The sequence below is a fragment of the Carlito syrichta genome, unplaced genomic scaffold, assembly GCF_000164805.1.
Source record: "Carlito syrichta isolate Samal-C Ts95f unplaced genomic scaffold, Tarsius_syrichta-2.0.1 Scaffold309815, whole genome shotgun sequence".
NCBI classification, from domain to species: domain Eukaryota; kingdom Metazoa; phylum Chordata; class Mammalia; order Primates; family Tarsiidae; genus Carlito; species Carlito syrichta.
The window spans coordinates 82737-107162 of NW_007253911.1; the positions used below are offsets into that span (position 1 = coordinate 82737).

The window sequence follows — 24426 nt, forward strand, 5'->3', positions numbered from 1 at the left end:
GCTTGGCCACCTGGCTAAACCTTTTGGACTTCTCTGGCATCGGTCACTCAGTCAGAGGGTGTCCCAGGAGGTGTTGGTGCCTCACAACAGGGAAGCCTCTTGGGCTACACTGTGGCCACACCGCCAAGGACCCAACACTCAGGTACCCATGTCTCCTCAACCTTTCGCAGCATCTACTCTCCTCATGGTAGGCCAAAAAAGAATATTTCTACCATGTTAACAGTGGGAAACTGCAAGGGTTAATATTGCCCAGCCAAGGCTTAAGAAATGGCAAGAATTTGCAGCGAATGTTGCTATTGTCCATCTGTCCATCACAGGCAGACTTTTTAAAAAAATCTTTTTCTGTCTTGTTTCATTGTATCTCAGGCTCACCAATCTGCTGGCCTATAGGTGAGTCAGACCACCGAGGGGCGCTGTCAGGAAACTGGAGGTGGGGGGGACGCTCCATCCCTGCCTCAGGCCAAGCCTTCTGGCAGTGGCTTTGAACCCATGACCAAGCTCCTATCTGCAGTGCCTTTCCCTCCAATTCTCATCAGGATCTGAAAACAGGCATAATGGTGGTAATGGCTTCCCACTAGGTTTATCTCTGGGTCTCACAGAATCCCATATCCATTCCCTCTGCCCACAGTTTTGTCAAAAAGCCCTTTGTCAAAGTCTCTTGAACCATCTGGGTTGCATCTTATTTCTCATCGGAGCCCTGGATAGTCAATATTTATCCAGAATCATAAGATGACATACTGGCTTGCCAGGTGGCCCTCTCTCTCCTGGATTTCCTGGTACACCCTAGGAAAGAAAAAAATAAAATATTAACTGCGACAAGCACACGATCCTGACCCACTCTAGCCACACCCTCTGCCAGCCTCTGTATCTGCCAAGTGTGACTCAGTAGGGAAAGAATACCAAACCATGAGAACTGGCACCAATATGAATTTATGGTTTTAAATCCCAGCTGAATGCCCAAGCCTTCGCAGGAAACATTTGACAGTGGCAAGTGTTTAGAACAGTGAGCTATCCTTCTTATGAGTCCTGTCCTAAACACAAAACTAAAAACAACCCATGTATACAGAGCATACAAGCGCGCGTGCATGCACACATGCACACACACACACACACACACACACAAACACACACACACACACACACACAAACACACACACACACACACACACACACCAGTTTTAAAATTTCCAAATCTTTTTCCAAACACAATTGGAAGGATCAGCCTTGAAAAGAAGGAAATTATTCTACTTTACTTGCTATAGGAATGTAATGTTGAGAGTAGAGCAGTTAAATTTGAATATTTGAAAATAAGAATGAGAGAGTAATATATATATATATACATACATACACACACACACACACACACACACACACACACACACACACACACACACACATTCTCTAAGCAAGGAAAGGGTATTTTATTGTCTCTGCTTATAATGAACTAAAACCGTAGAGATGGAAAGATATATGTCTAAGCAAAAAAATACAGCTGCCTACTAGTGCCAGGCATCTTTGCCCTACAGGAACTCATGGTTGTCATTTATCTATTTGGTCAATGAGCATGGATCAAATAACTTCAATGTACCAAGCATGCTGCTAGGCATCAAGGACCTACAGATGCATAAGACACAGAATCTTCACCTTCTTGAAGTTCAGATATAGCTAAACAAAAGCTTGAGGATGGAGATAAGAGACGAATGTCATCTTCACAAAGTAGGAAGTAATGCATCAGCAAAGAGCATCAGTTAATTCTGAAGAATTCCCTTGAGGGGAGAGAGTCATTCTAGAAAAGAGGCAGGGACAACTCCCCAGAGAAGGTGATATCTGATTCCAGCAGAAATGACTGGCCAAATATGTAAGAAGTTGACCAAGAAGTAGGAAACATTGTATGGGATATCCAGAAGCTTAAAAGGTTCTGAAAGCATAACACAAAAGCATAAAAAATAAAACTTGATAATAAAAATTAGAGGACACAATCAACAAAAGAGCAAAAAAGAAGTCATCTTAGAAATCCTTGACTGAGCTACAAAACTGGCCACATGGTCAAGTAAGGCCAGGAGATGATGGAAGGTGGACTTCCAGGAGTGAATGTCAGCACCTTTACTGAGCCCGTGTCATTTCTCTGTACTTACATCCTGGCCAGCTGGTCCTTGGGGGCCGGGGAATCCAGGTAAGCCTCGTGATCCCTAATAAAAAAGAACAGAAGACACCCCATAGCATGTTTAAGCAAATAAGGCCCCTCTCTCCTTGACAATAGTTGCATTTCATTGCACAAATGGCCTGTTGCTATGAGGAATCTGATATAATACATGTGTCCAAAGCGCCCTACTCAGAGCTTACTCATCTCTTTGCATTCTGTGAAGATAGACATGCTCATTACACACAGAGAACACTCTGGAAAACCTTCACTCTGACCCTGATGACTCAACCCAATTAGTAGGTCCCTTGCTTGAGTGGAAGAAACAGCTCGGGCAGTGAGGCGGGCCTGAGTTCAAATCCTGGCTCACTCCTATCATGTCCTGTGGATAATCAGTCCCAGGGTTTGTTAATTGGCTAAGTAAGTTTCCTTGTGCAAGCCCTAGCACAATGCTTAGTACATTTACTGCTCTTTATGAGAAAACCACTCTGAGACTGTTGAAAAGTTCTAGATAACAATCAGAATGTGGTACAGATACTTCATTATGGATCCCTGTAAGATTTTTCCTAAAACAAGAGAGAAATACCTGGGGGGGGGGGGTCTGGAATTGCACAACACGGCTTCTCAGGGGCTAACCCTGCCTCTCCTGAGCTTTCACAGACCTCCTCTCACACCAATGCTTCCATTTAGATTTTCAGCTACTTTGCCTGTACTTTGCTTTAAAATATGATTCTTATCAATTAACTGCTCTGAGCCTCACTTTCTTCATTTATAAAGATGGGTATGAAAATCCCTGTCCTTAATTCAGAAACCATATGAATGAATGTAATTTAAAATATGTGCACATAGCATAAAGTACAAAATCATTCCAGTTGCTAATATGTAGCTCTTTCTCCAACAGGGTGAGTTTACAGGAATTCACATTTTTCTGGTAAATGCATGTGTCAGTGGTTGCTACTCCTAAGAACAAATGCCTACTGAGAACTCGCCTGTTGCCTTAGCATAAAACCTGTCTTTCAGACCTCCACATGGCTCATGGTTCTTACTATGCCCACTTTACAGACTAAGAGAAATTCTCTCATTGGATCATGACTGCAAGATTAGGGGTGGTGAAGCCAGGATTCAAAGTCAGCTCTTCTGGTCGTTTGATTAAATGCATTAAACCATGACTTTCCTTCTGTGATGGAGAGACGCCAAAAAGCAAAGACAGTCTGTTTGCCCAACTATGAAGCGGGCATGTCGGATTAGATAACCCCCAGCATCCCCTCCCTACTCATATCCACATCTATCATATTCTGTCCCACAGATTAGTGCTCATACTTTGGAGAGTCTGCATTGTTTAATAATGCTAGGAATTTTCAGAAACCAGTTTGCGATGTCTCCAGTTTAAAACTGCTTTGATTGGAGCAGGATTCTTCCCATAGAAACCCAATCTTTTAGTTAAAGCATACTGTACCAGGGGCCCTTTTTCTCCTGGTGGTCCAGAAGGGCCCTAAGAAACAAACAAACACACATGTAAGTAAAACAAGGAATGAAATACTCTTTTAAACATGCTATAAAGTTTATTTCTAAACCAGGTCTTCAATTGTCTTGTAACAGTGGCTGACTTCCTCCCATCTTTAAGTCACCCACTTACCACCTGGCCACGCAAAAATGTTGCTCCTTCATTTGCTCCTGAACTGGTACCACCCTTCCTCATCCCCACATGGCTCCTGACATCTCGGCCCACCACTAGTTTGTAGATCTGGTGAAGTTGGAACCGGGAGCCCCAGCTTCCCCATGCGGCACCCGCCTTGGAGAAATGCTGGTTTTTCCTGCTCAGGGCATGCTGGAGACATAATAAAGGCCAGGCTTCCTACTGTGGCCTGTCTGTGGCCTATGATTAGGGATGGCGAAGCCAGGATTCAAAGTCAGTTCTTCAGGTCATTTGATTAAATTCATTGAACCATAGCTTCCCTTCTACAACAGTGATGTCCTCTGCTCGTACAAAGAGTGTGCATACATGCATGTGTGCATACACACACACACATGTACACATGCACACACACACATACACACACACACACACCTGCACATATCACATACATGCACACTCACAGACATGGATCTGTCATTCTCCAAGTATGCCCAGTCAGAGTTTGGCTTCTAGATATTGTACTTCAGGTACTGTTTATTGTTTGACTAGAAGGCCTTCATGTATAATTTAAATTCTTACTTTGAGCAAAACTGTCCCTTGCCCCTGAGCCTTTGCTACATGGGTGCTTTTCCATGAAGACTCTGTCCTGTCTTTTTACCTGGATACATTCTTGATAGACTTTGGTCCTTGCTTTAGAAGTCCCTGGCCTTTGCTGGGCTCGATGGCTCAGCTTGTAATCCCAGCACTTTGGGAGGCGAAGGCGAGTGGATTGCCTGAGCCCACGGATTCAAGCCCAGCCTGGACAACCTGGCAAGACCTCATCTCTACAATAAATAAAAAATTAGCAGGGCGTGGTAGCACGTGACTGTAGCTCCAGCTACTTGGAAGGCTGAGGCAGAAGGATCACACCGTGAATGTGCCACTGCACTCCAGCTTGGGCAACAGAGTGAGACTCCAACTCAAAAAAAAAAAGTCCCTGGCCCCTGAGAGATTTCTTCTAGAACTTCTCCCAAGGTGCTCCCTGGAGGTGGTCCCCAGTCCCTGCACGTACCTTGCCTAGGACTGAATGCCTAGCATGGTCATTGTCTGTTGGCCTACCTCTTTTCTCCACTGAATGGATCACATACTTTATGTCATAGGTGCCAAGTCTGCATTCTCACCACTCTTTCTCCAGTACTCAGCAAGTACCTTATGCATAGTGAGAACACAGCCGACTAGAGCACAACAAATGGCATTCCATCCAAGTTAAAATCTTAAAGCACAGAGAGATCTTTAGAATCAATGCTAATTATCACTTCTTTTTATTGATGATAGAACTTGAAAGGACATAACATGGATTTAATATACCCAGTGTGCAACCATTTTAAAACTGCCTAAATCTCATGATATTCTAGCAGTTCGCTTAACTTTCCCTCTAATCACTAGATAAGGACAAAATCAGTTTCTCAGAGGTAGCTATTGATAGTTGCTTTACAACCCCATCCCCAGCTTGTTACTAATTAGCTTTTCTATTCAAAGTATTTGCCTCCACCCATAAGACCTACTTCAACCTAATCAGCCCTTCATGACCTACATGACCTAAGTGACACAGATCTCTACCACTATGGCAGCAGTCATGTGACTAACCCACCCATCTGCCTGCTGTCCATCATCTGAGGTCAGTACCTGCACTTACCTGTCCCTTTGTGATGATGTGGAGCAGACCACCACCCAATCACCTTAATGACCTTCCCCCATCAAAGGGAAGGATTAAAAAGACTCAACCACGAGCAGCCAGCTGCCACTAACTTACTAGACTCTAGCATGGCTATGTGCTCTTGGAGCTATGGCTGCCACCATCTTTCCTGGCTTTCACCCTCTCCCCTACTTTGGGGAGGTGAATCTCCTCTTTCTTTCTCTCTCTCTCTCTCTTTCTCTAATTTACTTTCTAAATAAACTATATTTTCTAACCTAACTTCTGTGTAATTCTTTGTATCTTTCTCATGGCACTGTATTGCACACCAGACACCCATACTCTGTGGGACTGATATAACATTCTGGAGGCCTGCTGGGAGAAGAGACAGAGACCTGCCCAGAAGAGACAGAGACCTGCCCAAGCCATGCCAGGAGTCACTGGACAGGGTGAGCTTAGTCCTACTTCCTACCCTCAGTCCAGTACAACCTGCCTCTTGCTGTAGCAAAACCCATTAAAAAGTCCCCGGTATTCCTGAGAAGGAGAAAAGATTCCACACCAATCAATGCTAAGATTCTTGCAGTATGACAGAGCAGGTAACCTAAAAACCTGCCCATTAAATATGTCCCAAAGCTACCTGATAAAATAGAATAAGCATTATTTTAAGTGCATAGTAGAGCACTAAAGAAAGTAGGGAAATCTCCAGAGGTCTAGAAGGAAACAACCGAGAAGCAGTGCCCTAAATCTACCAAGGTCTGCCCTGGAGGAAAGCAGGGTTCTGAGTGCTGTGCAGAAACAGGAAATGAGGCTGCAGGCTCCTTTGATCATGAAGTTGAAACTCCACAATACTAAGCAAGGGCAGGACCTTCAATAGATTGTAATAGCTTCACAAACTCTCTGTAAAGAAATGAATAGTAAAGTTAAGAGGCAGAGAAGGAAAAGCTCATCTGTCTTTGTACCTAGAATCCACGTACACAATTAAGAGAAATCTCCTATGAGACTCATCCTCAGGGGCCTGCCCTCATAGGTATCTGGGTGCTCTAAAATATAAGTCCTGCATAGTTTCAGCTCAAAGCCAATTTCTAGGAACCCAACAAAGCAAATCATCTCAGAGTATATATAGCAGGCTGCAGCATTTTCACAGATAGATTCCCAAAGGGATGAACTCACAATCTCAAATTACAAAACTGTTCACCACAGGAGTGGCAGTGGACATAACAAGTAGTAGAATTAGAGTTCCCATGAATTTCAAATGATAGGATGGTCAGATGCTGGCAATAAAAAAGATCTATTAAAATGATCACATATACAAAAGAAGAAATAAAACACTGAGAAAATAATATGACATTATCAAAAAATATCAAGCAGATATCAAAAGAAGACAGATAACTTTTAAAAATAGAAATAGAATCATTATGATGTTAAAAATATTATAACCATGTTAAATAAATTTCAAACTAATATAAGACAAGAAATTCCAGGAAGAATTGTCTTTAAGAATTATGAGAAATGTTATTTCCTGAGGAGCTTCTGCAGAAGGACTTTGTGGCAGCTGAACTAAAAAGGGAGAAAAATGTAGTTTTTAAGATAGCCATGACCACACCTGAACAGTGGCAAATCAGAGTACGTTTCTGAAATTATGGTTTTTCTCTTTTTAGCCAAATGTCCTGATAAAATAGAACAAGCATCATTTTAAGTGTACAGTTGAGCAAAAGAATGTAGGAAAATCTCCAGAGATCTAAAAAAAGAGACAACTAGGAAGTAGTGTCCTAAATCCGCTGAGATATTCCCTAGAGGGGTGTGAGGTTTCCTCCCCCCTAGATATTACAGTTCATCAGCACATCTACTTCTGTCTCTCTCTCTCTCTCTCTCGATATAGATATAGATCTATTATATATATATATATATATATATATATATATATCTCCCATAATAGATATATAATAGATGACTAGATTCTATCTCTCAGAATTCTATCACATTTCAAAAATGATCACAACAGTCATAGACACACACATAGGGAGGAATGGCTAGGGAATTCAGAGATGAATAACTCCCAAGTGCAAAAAAAAAAAAGCAGACTTCCAGCTACTGGTCTATATGCCAGGAATGGCCCTAGCTGCTTCCTACACAGAGAATCTCACTTAAACCCTTGCTAGAAGTCTGCAAACTGGGTAACAACAACACACCTTCGTGACAGACGGAGAAACTGAAGCTAAAAGCCATCAATTACCTTAACCCAAAACAAGCAGGCAAAATAATGGATCCAGAATTGACTCAGAAGCCACCTCCTCCATTCTACTTCATTGCTTCTGTCGAGATATGAGTCAGTGGTACACATGGACCTCTGTACATGCATCTGAACTGTGTACCTTTCACAGCAATTTTGAAGGAGGATACCTACTTAAATCCTTAAGAAAAGGGAATAAGCAACAGTTTGTTACGGGTATGGAAAATGTTGTTATGTCATTTTAGAGTCACCCATTGTTTTCAAATTAAATCCCATGATCCACCTCAAGCATAAAACTTACTAGGTTCCAAATTCCTTTCTTATGTCATTTAATATAAAATCCATTTTAGAGGATAGATTTTTAAAATTGAAGGTCTTCATTTTAAATCTCAGCATTATCAATTATTAGCTGTTTGACCTTCAGCAAATTACATAGTCAGCTTCTCTGGTCTTCACTTTTCTCAATTGTAATACAAAGCTAGAGTATCACCTTACCTTGTGTTATCAGAAAATTTTTAAAAAGATACTATAAGTAGAAAAACAGGAAGTGCCCAACCACAAAAGACACCCTTCCAGCTGTTCTGTTCATCTACTTTAAAGAAAGATAAAAGTGTGCTGAGAAGGGGGGCTGGACAATGACTTTTAAAAGTTATTCCTATATCTGAAGCTTAAATATATTTTCAACAATTACAACTTTCTTTTCCAAATTATGCCATCTGATTTGTTCCATAGTTACTTTATACTAATACTCAGGTTCTGGCCTTTGATACTAATTTCCACTAGGAGAAACTAATAAGATTGCTTGAAGAAAGTCTGATCAGAGATCCAAACAAGAAATGCACACAGCAAACCTAAAACATCTTGTCATTCCAGAGAGCAAAGAAACCGTCAAAGCCTGCTAGGCTTGTGTCAAAGGTACATAGAGTCAACTTGAATAGGCTCTTATTGGCATAAGACAAGACAAATTGAGGGCATCAAAAAAAGAAATAACTACAATATTTTAAAACACATCAAATGTGTTTATATCCATAGGTTCAAAACTGTTATTAGAAAACAAAAACAACAACAAATATTCAATTAGTCATCTTTGCCAGATGCTAGGGAACCAAGTTATTATTAGAAGACAATTAAAGGGAAAGATTTCAAGCATTTATACTATGCCTTCCATATGACTTGTACCGTTAGGTATCCAAATGATAAATGAGGGAACATTTCTCTATATAGAAGTTTTCCAGCTAATAAGGAAAGAAGTGATAGAACTAGAACAGCACCAATTTGCAACTCTTGATGTGCTAATTGGTGGGAGCATTGGACATCAAAGGGCAAACACATCACAAAAAGAGACTTCACCAGACATTATGTGCCTCCTGATGGAAGAACACACCACCTGTGAAGTCTTACCAGCAATAACAAACTTCAGTCAGATCAAGCCTCTAGGCCTAAGTACCAATTTATAGAAACTACAGGGACAGAGGAACGTGTTAAGCTATTAAATTAGCCAATTCCAGACTATAGGAAGCTATGAGGAAAAAAACTGGTTTCATCAATAAATAAATTGCAAAAGGGAAAAAAGATTGGAGAGGAAATCTATAAAGTAACAGAAAGCTTTAAAAAATGCAACCAGTTGTTACATGTTATTTTATTTGGATCTTGATTCAAACAAAAGAAAATCACAGAAGCAAGAAATATATGACACAATTAGACCTTTGAACACTGACTAGATATACAAGGATGTTATGAATTTTGGGGGGCATTATAATAAAATTGTGCTTACATTTAAAATATCCTTATCTTTTAGAAACATATACTGAAACATTTATAGAAAAAATGTGTCTAGGATTTGCCTCAAAATAATGGAAGATGATAGATGATGGGAGGAAAACAGTGGCCATTGGCTGTGGGATTCTGGTTGTCAGTGCTTAATGTAGCTACATGAAGGTTTATTTTACCAATTTTACCAATCCACCTACTCTATCTGAAATTCTCCATATTAAAAATTTATACACACACACATACACACACGTATACACACACACACACATGAGTATATACAAAATTGGCATACAACTGGCACATGCTAATAATTGTAGGTGGCAAAAACTTATAAAATTAAGAGCCTCAAAAGGTTTTAGATATGCTAAACACATTCTCCCTTCTCTGCCACAATGCTGTACTAAAATCCACTGTTTCCGTTCTTTCAGAACCTTTCATCTCTTTGTTCCTCCCACCACAGGCATATATCTGAAGGTAAAGTGGACTTTTATTCTCTGCAGTCTTTGACCTTAATGCCTTACAATGGGCACAGGCCTGCTATTGTGCACTGGGGCAGGTGGCCAGATGGCCAGGTGATGGCAAGGCAAGGAGCCTACCTATATGAAGTGAGAAAAACCCCTCCTATAATAATTGGTAAGGACTTGTGGGCCAAGGGTAGAGGGATGCTGAGAGCCACTAGCATAAGCCTTAGCGTTTGGGAAAATCTTTACCCAAAGAGGGACAGGTGATAAGAGGGTTTGGGGGGAATGAAGGGTTTCACAGTAGAGAAGAGGATAAGACCAAGATGTCCTGGCAGAGGGGAGATGAGGCAAACAAGGAAAAGTCAGGTTCTATGCGCAGAGAGCAGGAGGGCTGCAGCCAGAAATTCCAGGGGGTAGCTGTGTTCTGTGCAAGAAGTACTCTAAGTTCCTCGGAGGAGACCTCCAAAGTTACCAAAAGGGTAAGAGGTAACCCCAGATCCAGGCTTTAGAAGGACAATTGCGGCAGTTCTATGGAGAAGGGGTCAGAGGGAACAGAAGCCAGGCAGTCAGGGAGACCAAGGTGAAAACCTGAGAGTGAGGTAGGAAAAGAGAGAAAGTGAGCAGGAAGTGTGGAGATGGAGAACAGAAGGTGCCAGACAGGGCCTGACCAAGGCCATTGGGGTCTGCTAAGGAGGCAGAGATGACCTGGAGGCTGGTCAGAGTGTTTTCTCGCCTGTCCCATGTGCAATACAGAGAAGTCTTTCTCATGCTGGCTGTAACTGCGCAAAGCCACAGTCAGTGCCAGAGAACCCAGTTCTTCCTACCACGTGTCACGAAGGGACTCACTGGATCTACAGAAAGAGCAGAGACTGTCTTCCAGCTTAGAAACCAAGAGAGTGGGCTTCAGGGTAAGATAAGCCAAGGTTCAAAAGTTGCTTTGTCTTTCACTAGCAGAGTGACTCTAGCCAGCTCTCTAAACCACTGTGAGCCTCAATTTTCTAATCTGTAAGCTGGAAAAGTCGTGTACAATAGTATACACCTCACAGGACTGCTACAAAGATCAGGGAAGGTAAAAGCAAGTCAAGGGCCCAGCACAGAGCCTAGTCCATGTTTAGCATGCCTAAATAATTTTTATTAAGAACAATAAAAAAGCTTGTTTTGTTTATCATAGAAGGGAAGTTCCCAATCAAATGTGGCAGTAGGAATTTATTTTAAAACTTTTGTTTGCTACATCAAGAGAAGAAACCCTCCAGTCTTTCATCTAAAAACCAACACGGGGAGGCTCAGCTGCTCATGGTTATATACAAAGTAATACAGGGGCCCTGGAGTCTGGGTGATGGAAAATTGTTTTAGATCTCCCGCCACCCCTGCCATCATTGCCCACAGGACCTAGCTTTGGGCACTGGGCAGCATGAGAGTGGATTTTAATGAATCAAGCCATGCACATTTTCTGATCATTGGCCTTAGGGGCAAGGCTGGGAGCCAGGTCCTGAGTAAATACTGACAAATGCCCAGTGTCCCCACAAAGGCCTAGTAGCCAGACAAGATAAGGGTACTGCTATACAAGAAGCACGAGCTAGCCTAACTCTTGAGACAACCTGAGTGGCTCTCTAATTTGTATGACCAAAGAATTTGGACTAGAACATGCAGATAAGACCTAAATAAAAGCATAATTGACTAGACACGAAAGTCAATCATGCAGGGAAAAAAAAGACACTGGCATGTGTGAAGACTTTGCACATGAACTTTTGTTACTCCTGCTGACCCTTGAACAACACGGGCTTGAATTGCACAGTCCACTTCTATGTGGATTTTTTTCAATAAATATATTGGAAAATTTATGGAAATTAGTGATAATTTGAAAAAAATTATAGATGACCCATGTAGCCTAGAAATACTGAAAAAAATAAGAAAAAGTTAGGTATACCATGAATGCACAAAACATATGTAGATACTAGTCTATTTAATCATCTACTACAAAATATACACAAACCTATTATAAAAAGTTAAAAATTATCAAAATTTAGGCATATAAACACAGATTTTTACCTGGCATTATTAGCAGCCCAAAGAAATGTAACCAAACCTAAAGATGCAGTAATTAAATCATAACTGCATAAAGCTAACTGTAGTCCATACTGTACTAATGATTTTGTAGCCACGTCCTGCTACTGTGGTGAGCCCAAGTGTTGTGAGTATCCACACACATGGCTGTGTGCTACTAGTCATCTTCTTTTGAGCAGTTCCTCTATCCAGTAAATTGTGTATCCCAGTAAAAAGTGATCTCCCGCAGTATTCACATGTTGAGTGCAAGAGCATAAACTTTGAATAACACCATGGGGCCCATACAAAGTACTGCTAGTGATGCTGGAAGCACTCCCAAGAAGCAGAGAAAAGTCATGACATTACAAGCAAAAGCTGAATTGCTTAATAGGTACCATAGATTGAGGTCTGCAGCTGGGGTTACTGTTATTTCAGACAAATCGTCATGTAAACAGATGCCTTAAACTTACAGGATTGCCGAATACAATACAGTAAATATATTTTCTCCTCCTTATGATTTTCTTAATTTTTTTTTCTGTAGCTTATGTTATTGTGAACATACAGCATTTGTTACCTATGACAAATAAAATATGTGTTAATCGACTGCTCACGTTATTACAAAGGCTTCCAGTCAACAGCAGGCTATTGGTAGTTAAGTTTTAGGAGAGTCAAAAGTTATGCTAGAATATTCCAGTGTACAGGATTGGCAACCCTGACCTCCACGTTGTCCAAGGGTCAACTGTACTGTCCCCATGTGAAAGAAAATTAAGGGCATTTGCTTGGAGTTGCTTGGAGTTGCTTGGAGTTGGCATAGCTCTACCATGTCCTAACAGTGACCTTGAGGAGGTGGTTTCATATCTGCTTTCTCATTTGAAAATGAAAAGGGGAATCTGCCTGCTAGGATCTCTGGGAGGATCAAATGGGAGAATACCCGTGAAATAAATGAGAGGTAGGTGTGAAGGCCTTTGCTCATTCTGACCTCTGCAAATAGGCAGTTGGTGTTGGCTGTGATGGCGCTTATGTTTCAGTGGCTGCCATCGCTATTATTTTATTATTTACATCTTTATTATTATTTACATTTTTATTATTATTTTATTATTCCTTGAAAGTTGGGGGAGTGTAAAAAAAACAGCCCTTCTGTGGGGGCACTTGAGATTATTTTATTGCACCCAATGGATTGTCTGCTTCTTGCTGCTATTAGACTATAAGGCCACTGGAGGTCAGGGAGCCTGTCCCCTTTTGTATGTACTTCATGTATTTGATACCCAGATCAAAGTAAAGCATCAGTACAACTAATTTCAGAGAGGGAGCGTGAGAAGCTCAAAAAAGGGAGAGGTCATTTTAGGCCACACAGGCTGACAAAGATATCAGGGGAAGAGGATTATTATGACATCAATGGAGCAAAGCCAGGAAGCCAGGTATTATCACCAATATTATCAGGTTGAAATCCTCTCAGCTGCCCTGATGATGCTGCAGAAATTGCTGACACTTGATCCATGAGGAAACTGATGGCTAAAGTAAGAAGGAATGGGAATGTGTCCTGGGTTATGTAGGGACCCCTTATCCTGACAAACCCCAAGCTCCAGGAATCAGGGAGGATCGCTAGCACCTTGGTCTATCCCAAGGTCCGAGGAGGCTCATTTTTTTTAAAGCATTTTAAACCTTACTAAAGGAGGATTAGAGGAAATCTAAAGATTAAAGGGATTTTTTTGTTTGTTTATTAATATCTAGAGACTGGAAGTCAAAACCCCAAAAAACTGCCTCACTATTTATTCACCAGTCTCGTGGTGGTACAGAACTGGGCAGATCAAGCTCTGGGCTCCCTTCCAGGAAGTCAGCACTGCCCCAGATGCCAAAGGCCTTGGAGCATATCACCACGGGAGGAAGAAAGTGAAGAATAATTTATGGCTGGATCCATCCCTAATGTGTTTTCTGTGAGGGATCTTAATGTAAATGAATAAATCCTGCCCATCCCACAGAAGCCACAGGCAAGGTAATGCAGGAGAAAGAGCTCATTTCTGAGAGTGTGGGAAGTAGGACTGTGGCCTACCCCTGCCCCTGGACTAGCTATGTGACACAGGCCAAACCACCTCACCTTCTGAACCTCAAATTGTTTACCTGGAAAACTGTGACACAGCAAACATGTTAGTCCCCTTCCCCACATTCACTGGACATGCACCAATCCCACTTCTCACTTCTGCAAGCACCTGCCGAAGGCTTTCTTTAGTCACAGGAAGATGCTTAGCTCAAACACAGTTTTGAAGCAGCCTCCAATCAAAGATAGGCAGAAGTTGGTACATATACACCCCAGCTTTTTGTCCCTTTTGCTGAACAACTTTCAGACTGAACCACATAGTCACCCGGGGTCAAGACAGGTGAGTCTCAGGTACTCACAGTGGCCATTTGCTCATTAACATACTCTCTCTTGGCTCTCCTTCTTTCTCTCTCTCAGTTTTTCACTCCTTAACTGATGATTTTGAGGACCGGCTCCCAATTAAACTCCTTGCCCTTGAATCCTGTTCTCAGGGGCTGCTTTCATGGGATCTCAGCCTTAACCAAAAAGTAAAAACCACCTTGTACAAACTAAATGAGGAGGTGGATGTGGATGCTTTGAGACCCAGCACAAGATCAGACACAGGACTGCTCAGTAAATAGCAATGTTTCCGTAAAGAGGCAGCTGCATCCCTGATGAACTTGACTCCTTCTCCCCCAACTGATCCCTTCTTCACCTCCTCCACAAACCTGCACTCAGCATATTTGAATCCTCCATTCAGATTCCCAGGCCATTAGCAACCTAGGCTGGCAGCCAAAGATAGGATTTATGAAAATTCAATAAAGTTTTATCCACCACGGAAGTTTTTAATAAGTCCAAGTGGTAGCAAAGACACTAAACACTTGATTTACAGCCTCTTGACTAGAGGCAGCCAATTACTTTTCAGGTGAAACCACTTAGGCAGCAACATATTTCATGGGTGATTTCAGCTGACTTTAAGTGGCAGGTGGTATCAACCTCTGTTTCCTGGCTTTCTGAGTAAGGGTTGAGGTAATGAATCCTTGGGGAGTAGATTGAAACACATAGAAACCTGTTAAGTGATGCAGGGGGTACCTCACCCAGGTTATGGGTCTTCAGTTTCACTTATAGTCAGTTCTCTATTCTAAGGAGTAATTCCTACACGAATCAGAATCTAAACTCCACCAAAAGGGGCCCTTAATAGGAGGATTTTCGAAGGAGGATTTCAGAGATAGGAAAGTCTATGTTATTGTGTTTCCTTGCTGCATCTTTGGCCACATTGTTCCTTCTAGTTACAAAAAAACTGACAAAAATAGTCAAAGAAGAAAGATAAGATTGAAGGGATGAAGTGGGGGTTTTGTTCCTCAGAACACCCTAAAATGAGGCATCATTGCTAGTATGTTAGAGCGGAAGTAAGGTAGTCATTTCCTGTGGGGAGGTAATGAGGCCTGATGAAGAGTGAAAGGACAGAGAAGAGAATTTGGGAAGAGGGTGAGAGCTTAAAGAACTAAACTCTAGGATATAAGAGAATCACAGAAGTAAGGGAGGGAAGATTTTATTTTATAAATGATACTATGGGTAATAAATTGAGTTTTCTTTCTTATTCTTTGAGAGTAATATATGAATAATATTACTCTTAATTATTCTTGGTCATGGTCTTCACCTATTGATATGGAAAACTAAGAAGAGACTGGGCCATTTGCTACTCTAATTTATATTCAGGTTACATTTAATACAAATAAAGTTAGATTGTGCTTCTGGGTTAAAATAATAGCAACAACTATAATACATGGGTAGTTTGACTATTGTAAGGCTCAGCAATGACATCTGAAAATGACTAAGTATCTGAGCTTCTTTTAAATAATAAGGATGGCTATGAATAAAAAAAGTAAATACAATTTTAAGGTGCATTAAGAGGGTATAATATTTGTAGCAAATAAGGGACTAAACGGAAGAAGACTTTAAGACTAAAAACTGTCCTTAAGTTCTAGGTTATAATCCAGTACAAAGGACAAGGAAAAATATATTCTTTGAGGAACAAAGGGAATAATTAAAGACAATGGGTGGAAAATTAAAAAGACCATAATCCTAGTGTCAATGAAAATAAGATCATATTCTTTATGGAAATATATTTCTGAATTTCAGAGCCAGATGTACTGGTTTTGAATGGTGCATATCTTCAATTTCTAGAGGCACTCAGGTGAAGGCTGGTGAGAATACTGATAGCAATTCTCAATTGGATAGGGGCCTGGACATCACTGATCCTTAAGACCTGTTGTAATTCAAAGGTTTTAGTAGTTCTTAAAGCTACCACCTCTAGGGAATTTGCAAACTCACACCTAGTAGACAGATGTTAATTATTCATTAAAACTAGCAATTTGAGGACCATTTTATGGATGTTATTTTGGAGACATGATTCCATTCCATTTGTGTTCTCATCTGTACTACTTAGAGAACTAGGATAACCAGTTCACTTTTTTTTTTTTTTTTGCTTGAAATACTTGAAAGCACATAGGTTTTCCCATGCCATAGCCCTTCCCTAGTCAGCTTGATGTCACTAGCTCTGACTCCATTTCTCAAAGATTGGCCTGTTTTTAAATTTTCTTTTTCAGTTTTAGTGAGATTTTTTCTCTCCTCTTTTAATCAGACAAGTTTTGCAGTCTCCAAAAACCTTATTCCTATGAGAAGTACCCCAAGATTTACACCAATGTCAGCCAAATAGACAGACCTACCATCCTAATGATTTTAGGACCTGTGACCCACTACTGGGATAGCTGGAAAAACAATTTCCCTGCAGGGGAGCAAGCAGAGAATTGGCTACATTGCCTGAGAGCAGGTAACAGCTGGCTGAACGGTGACTCACAGGAGGACCGGCAACTCCAATGCCCGGGTCACCACGGCTGCCAGGAGAACCAGGGATCCCAGGTGTTCCTCGGTCCCCCTAAAAGACAGAAAAATAAAATCAAGAGGTCAGCTCCAGGAAGGAGAGAGCCAGGGTACAAAAATGATTATGCTCCTCCCAGGATCCTGACTGCACTTACCATTGAAGTCTTCTCTCACCACATGCCCTCCACGGGCCACACTATAGTCCACCTAAGGAGTCCGTCATGCAAGTCAGCCCTACATGCATGAACCACAGCCACCTGATCATATGGCTTCCAAGGCCTGCCATTCCCTGACCTTGACAGTGACTCAAAATGTGATTACAATAATATAGCCCTCTCCACATGCTTTCTCCCAACCACATCAGACCCCCATCCCAACCACACCTCAGATTTGAACACGTGCTCATATTTCAACTCAGATCCCAGATCAGCAGTAAATCAATTCATCAATAATGTACCAAGTACCTATCTTTTACGGGTCACTTTTGTGGGTGTGGGGGTGACAGACTCAAGGATGACTGACATAAGACCCTTGCCTTCAAGCATAGTAGTTAGTTGTGTGGACATGGGTGCTAGATGCCTGGATATGTGTTCTGGCTTCAACAGTTACTATCTTTAAAAAGTGACAAGCTCCTGAGCTTAAGCTTCTTCACCTATAAAGCGAAGAGAGCTGGAGTTGCCACATCTGCAGATGCTGTGCCCATTAAATGAAATTATGCAGAGAGCGTGCTTGGCACAGTGCCCGCCATGGCACTGAACACAAGTTAGTTGTTGTGTTTGCTGTTGTTCTCATCCTCCTGCCATTCTGAACATTGATGGGAGAAAGAAGAAAAAGGAAGAAATTCTGTTTTCCATTTTCTATAAAAGAAGCTGAGACAGAGCAACACCTTACCCATAATTTCAAAATCCTCAAGCTCTAAAAACAAGTGTTTATCTGAACTCAGTTGGCAGCACAACCTGACTTATGCTGACACAGGCTGTGTACAGATTTTAGTTATCCCATTTTATATAAATATTTACACATGTCTGTTTCATAAATATTGGTGAGCTTGGTTAGGGGTGCTGCCTCAGATACCACAGTAAATGTTATGAGGTATGTATTTTGCATATTACTGCCTTTCCAAAGTCCAGATAAAATTTGATCCAAAACACACATTGTCGCAACAATTTTGTGTAAGGGACTGTGCTCCAGAACGTATTAGGTCTGCTGAACCGAAGCCAAGCCTGAGACCAAGGTGGCAGGTGACCTTGCTCAAGCCACTTGGTATCTCTGGGTTGAGTTAACATGTATGACAAATGGAAACAGCCTCGGGAGCTTGTTGTGAACAGCCAATGAGATATTATGCAGCAATTGATTTAAGGTAGAACTTGATATTGCTAGGCAACACATTGCTTTATTAAGGTCTATGTTTTAAGTGTTGAAAAAAAACTCACTAATAAGCAGGCTATCCTCTTTCTATTCATTTCGATTGGAAAATTCTGCATTTTGGACCTTTAAGAAAAATAATCATTCTAAGATGATTTGCTTCTCCTGCCGCACAACGGTTGCTTGGATGAGTATGTGAGTTATATATTTATTCAACTGATGTGCACTCATTTATTGCAAGCAGGGGTCTAGGTCTCAAGCCCAAAAGATGACTCAGCCATGAGGCTGGCCAGTTGTCAATATTCAATGCTAAGTTCTGAAAAGAAGGAATATGCATGGGGATAAGAAGAAGCAGGGCTTGCAAAGTTCTCACAAAAGATATGAACCAAAATCCAAATCTCTCAACATTTTGTTCCCTGACCCTCCAGGCCTGGGGTGGTTATGCTACTGCTGTTGTTGGTTCCTGCTAGTTACAGCAGAGCTTGCCCGCCCTCACCTCTGCCAATAGTTCCCTCTTCAAATTTTCTTCAAATTCTCCACTAGTGTATTCTGTTTCTTTAGAATAATAGGATATGATTGGTTCTGGGAAATACAAGATACTTGGGGCCCTAGACACATGCATATGATATTAACCGTGGAATGAATCAAGTGTTTAAAGGTCTCACATTTTAAATAGGAGAAAAACGTGGTCAAAGAGGAAGTCTGATTTACTCTGAGACCCATGAAGTTGAAACTGGTTGGTCAACTGGACCAAGTCAGGGGTCTCTGCACTCCAACCCCGGGGGGTCTTAGCCTGCCTCTGCTTTTTGTTAAAGACTTTTTTTTAATTGTTTTATTTATTTCAATAGCTTTAGGGGGTACACATAGTTTTTGGTCTGGACTTTAAGTGTACCCACCACCCCCATCATTACACATTGTACCCAGTAGGTGGTTTTTCCTCCCTCCACCCTTTCTCCCCCTTCCCCACTGAGTCGCCAGTGTCCATGATACCATTCTCTATGTCTTCGCAGATCCTTAGTTTAGCTCCCTCTCATAAGTGAGAACATGCGGTGTTTGGTTTTCTGTTCCTGAGTTAGTTCACTTAGGATGATGCTTTCCCTGCATGCAAAAATTAACTCAAGATGGATCAAAGACTTAAATGTCAAACCTGAAACCATAAAAATCCTAGAATAAAACCTAGGAAAAACTCTTCTGGACATCAGCCTAGGCAAAGCGTTTATGGCTAAAAACTCAAAAGTAAATGCAACAAAAACAAAAATGAAGGAGTGGGACTTAGCTGAAAAAGCTCCTACACAGCAAAATAAATAATCAACAGAGAAAAATAGGCAACCTACAGAACAGGAGAAGATATCCACAAACTATACATCTGACAAAGGATTAATATCCAGAATCTACAAAGAACTCAATCAAATCTTCAAGAAAAAAAGCAAATAATCCCATTAAAAAGTGGGCAAACGATATGAACTGCCTCTTTTTAGCACAGCCTCCACCCAGTTCCCCTGTACTTTTTTTTAAGATGTGGGGTGCAATTCAGGGTTAGGTATATAAATGGTCATTGTACAGGTAAATTTGGGGCCTCACTTTGGTCCCCACTTCACCTGGTTTGAGATCAGGTACCCTTATTGATAAAGTGTGTCCCCTTCCCCCCCGCCCCCCCCACGGCAGTTTTCCACTACTACCAATCCCTTTGCTTTCTCTCCAACAACATGCTGCCATGAGTCACAGTCTCTCTAGACCTCGCCTTCTTGCTGCAGACCTAAAGCAAACCCTAGAAGACGATCTAATAACATGCATCATGAATACTGAGCATGTAACTGTGACAAGCACTGTGCCAACAACTATTTTTATTTGTATGATATCATTTTTTTCCCCTAAACGCTGCCTGGGAGACAGGTAGCAACCCTGTGGATATATTGTTGAGATCCCAAAGATACAGTCACAGAATAAAAAAATAAAGGAGGGAAGAAAAAGTCTCCTCCTATTAGATAAATGGTCCTAAGTAATTATCACAGAGAAGGGGCACGTGAAGTCACTTTGCTACTCCACCACTTCTAGCTCCCCTGCCTTCCTTTCTTCTTTTTCTTTTTTAGATTAGAAAATATAGTTTATAAACTAAATTAGAAAGAAAGAGAGAGAGGAGTTTCACCTCCCCAAGGTAGGGGAGGAGGCCAGAGCTTAAGAAAACACGGCCTGGCCATAGCTCAAAGAGCACATGGCCACACCATAGCTTAGTAAGGCAACGGCCTGCCTTTCTTTCTTCTATGAGGCTTTTAAGGTCCTCCAGGTTCCCAAGGTTCTCCTCCTTCAAGGGGGAAGAAGTGGGAGCCCCTGAGTCTTGCACTTTAGACTGGGCTAGGCTCACCCATCACCTGGGAGCCTCCCATTTGTCCGCAGGTTGGTTGTTAACACAAAAGTTTCTCTGGAATCTGGACCTGCTTTTTTTTTTTGAGTTGGAGTCTCACTCTGTCGCCCAGACTGGAGTGCAGTGGCCGCTCCTGGCCACTGCAGCCTCGACCTGCTGAGCTCCGGCGATCCTTCCGCCTCAGCCTTCCAAGTAGTTGGAACTATAGGCGCGCGCTACCATGCCCGGCTAATTTTTTTATTTATTGTAGAAATGAGGTCTCGCCAGGTTGCCCAGGCGGGTCTCAAGCCCACGGGCTCAGGCAATCCACTCATCTCAGCCTCCCAAAGGCACGGGATTACAGGCTGAGCCACCAAGCCCGACTGGGACCTGCTTTTTTGACCTGCTCCTCTCCACACATGTCTGCTGCTCCAGGCACATGGAACTATTTTATGCTCCCACATTCAGGCCAAGTTATTCCCAAATGCATTTCCTCAAAAAATAGGGAGTTGCCATATATTCACTCATACCACATAAAGAACCCTCTCATTAAAAATATAAATGATCATGAATGACAACATCACTATTAGGGAAAGCACATTAGCCTACTTTGACCTCAATTAATGTAAGCTGAAGATGCCAGCAGAGGTCACCTGCTTGAATAGGGGAACAAATCATGAAGCAAAGACATTTAATGTAGACACAGTAATTAATCCTGGAGCCTCGCATTTGAATATACTAGATATTATTGTGAGCAAGTCTTTTACAAACAAGAACTACACTTTGCAGCTGTATTGTGTAAGTACCCAAATCAAATAAATAAAGAAAAAGAAAGAAAAAGAAAAATCTCTTGCTGTTAAGTGAATGGTCTCTGGGGCTTGGCGCAAAACTTTCAGTAACAGCAGCATACATACATTCCAAAAGTGTTGAATCTTAAAAAATTCAAGTGGGATGGACGATGATATGCTCTTAAAAAGTGCTAGTTGACTCAAAAAATGGCTTGAGGAATGAGGAGGGATGACATTGAGGACTCATAAGAACTTTTAAAAAGTGTGTGTGCAAATATTACAATGACACTTTTATTGATGGGATTTTGAACATGCATGTCAAATTAAAGCCAAAAAAGTAAGCATTCTAATGTTGCAACTGACTGTTTCACCCACATTTTAAAAAGTTGATGCACTTGAGTTGGTCGAATAAATGTCATTGAAATGGGCATATGTCTAGTCCATGCTCTTCTCTGAACATATTCTATCTCATGCCTCACTATCTTCCTCTGTGTTACTACTCCTGCCAAGGACTCCTTTCTCAATGTCTTCCCATGATAACTGCTACATGTGTTTAAAAACCAGGACAGGCCAGGCACAGTGGATCATGCTTGTAATCTCAGCATTTTGGGAAGGTAAGGTGGGAGGATCGTTTGAGCCCAGGAATTCGAGACCAGCCTGGGCAATATAACAAGACCCCAATCTCTACAAAAAAATTTACAAAAATTTAAAAAAAAATTAGCTGGTTATGGTGGTACACATCTGTATAGTCCTAGTTACTTGCAAGACTGAGGTGGGAAAATCACTTGAACCCAGGAGTTTGAGACTCCAGTGAGCTCTGATCGTGCCCTCGCCTTCCAGTCTGGGCAACATAGCATGACTCTGTCTCTACAAAAAAAAAAAAAAAGTTAAAAATAAAAATCAGGACACATATCACTTCCTTCAAGAAGTCATCCATAATCCAATCAGTCTGGATTAGAGAGCTGCCTCTGATCTCATGTGAGCCCTGAACTTTCTTCTCTCCTAGTACTTGTCTGCTTTTGCCTATTTATATGTCTGTTTTCGCATCTAGACCATGGGCTGTTGTAGGAACTGTGAATATGTCACATGCACTGTTGTCCTCTCACAGCCTTAAAGTCCATCATGTGGTAAGAAGCTCAATAGATGTGCAGTGAATTAAATAATGGATGAACTGGTAGACAATTCATAAATGAGTAAATGAATGCATGATTCAATGTAAAGGGAATCTCTTCATGGGAAAAGTCATTTCTGAATTATGTGTGAAAATGAATTGAGGAAGAGACTGGCTGGTATTCACCAAGTGTTTCCCTTTCCCTCTTGGAAAAGATCATAAACCCTGCCTCTCTTGTGATTGCCAATAGAGATTGATAGAAATGAACAGTGGACCCATAAAATCTTCCCACCAGGTTCTCCATTCTCTTTTCCCTCATTTGCCATTGCATACCAAGGATTTAGTAGAAGATTCTGAAACTTTAGAGGATGGAAGAGCCACTGGATTAGAGTGAGTCCCTAAACGGCTGTGGGTTAGAACTCCCCACATCAAGGCCCCCATAGACTTAGTGTGAATGCAATATAAACTTTTATTGTGTTAAGCCTCTGAAATTTGTGAATTATCTGTTACCACAATTAGACTAGTAATAATAATACAAAATCCCTTAGATACGTTGCTCTGCCAGTTGAAAGCCAGCATCTCTTGCAATTTTATTTAATAATATTAAGTACCAGCCGGGCTCGGTGGCTCAGCCTGTAATTCCACGCTTTTGGGAGGCTGGGGTGAGTGGATTGCCTGAGCCTGTGGGCTTGAGACCCGCCTGGGCAGCGAGACCTCATCTCTACAATAAATCCAAAAATCAGCCAGGCGTGGTAGCACATGCCTGTAATTCCGGCTACTTGGAAGGCTGAGGCGGAAGGATTGCCGGAGCCCGGCCGGTCGAGGCTGCGGTGGCCGGGAGTGGCCACTGCACTCCAGTCTGGGCGACCGAGTAAGACTCCAACTCAAAAAATATATATATATATTAAGTACCAATTTCATGGACAACTACTTCACTATTAACAGTTAAGAGTCATGGGACTTTAATCAAATAGAATGTGATGAGCCAAGAAACATGTGCTGAGCCAAGAAACTTCCCAAAGTGCTGGGATTATAAGCAGAGATGCTTATAACATAATATTCCATGGTCCCGTTCTAGGAGCAAGCCATGGCACCCACAGTCTGCTTAGACAAGTACTCACTTTAGTTCCTGGGGGTCCAGGCAATCCAGGTGATCCATGGAGTCCCTGGAGGAAAGAATGATACAAAGACAATCATGAAACTATGAGTGAGCACTGACCCATGTGCTCACCATGTACCTGTCTGTGAGCATCCTCTGCTGAGGGCCCAGGATGAATGGACTCTCACAATTTTGAGTTACAAGGTCCTGGATGCAAAATCTGACTCTGCCGCCTACTGTATCTATGTGACCTTGAACAAATCTCTCAGTCTCTCTTCGCTTACTTTCCCTTTTAAGATCTTTTTATAGGCTCCCACAAGTAAGGGGAAAGTCCAGGTTTCAAAGTAGGGCTCACCTAATTCCAAAACCAGACCTCTCTCTTCTTTACTATGCTATGAAGACTTGGGGGTAGCCCACAAGAGGGTCTTCAGTTTCATGCTGAAGGGATTTGCTTGATGCAGCACTCACAGCTGGAATTAAAATCACAATTCTACTTGTGGAAGTATTGGCTGAAAGACCAAAAAGTCCTTCTCTGTGTGCATGCTCATGAATGTCCTGAGCAATGGTGGTTTGTTGGCATGACTGTCTCCCCACTAGGCTGTGAGCATCTCCAGGGCATAAACTTTCTAGCCCATCTCTGTGTCCCAGCACTAGCACAGGCCTAGCATGTGGCCAGCCATCCACAAGGCCATGCTGCCCTGGCCAGAAACACAGAAGAGCATGGCTTTCCCCCTTCTATCCCTCACACCACTCCCTTCCCGACCAGGTCCATTTCTTTCTTTTTTTTTTTTTATTTTAATCAATATTTTTAATTATGATGTTGTGGGGTACAGTTAAGGGTTAGGTATACAAATACGTTTCATTCAGGCA

General features: G+C 41.7%; 1 protein-coding gene across 1 annotated transcript in view; it reads right to left on the minus strand.

The window, feature by feature from the left end:
• COL22A1 (collagen type XXII alpha 1 chain) overlaps positions 1 to 24426 on the minus strand; it is a gene marked incomplete at its 3' end in the record, with an annotated part of 219731 nt that overhangs the window by 8746 nt on the left and 186559 nt on the right. The window contains exons 39-43 of the mRNA XM_021717502.1: positions 23579 to 23623; positions 16830 to 16907; positions 3597 to 3632; positions 2136 to 2189; positions 739 to 783 (exon numbers count right to left, since the gene is read on the minus strand). Coding sequence (XP_021573177.1) covers positions 739 to 783; positions 2136 to 2189; positions 3597 to 3632; positions 16830 to 16907; positions 23579 to 23623 — 258 coding nt within the window. The remainder of the gene's footprint in view (positions 1 to 738; positions 784 to 2135; positions 2190 to 3596; positions 3633 to 16829; positions 16908 to 23578; positions 23624 to 24426) is intronic.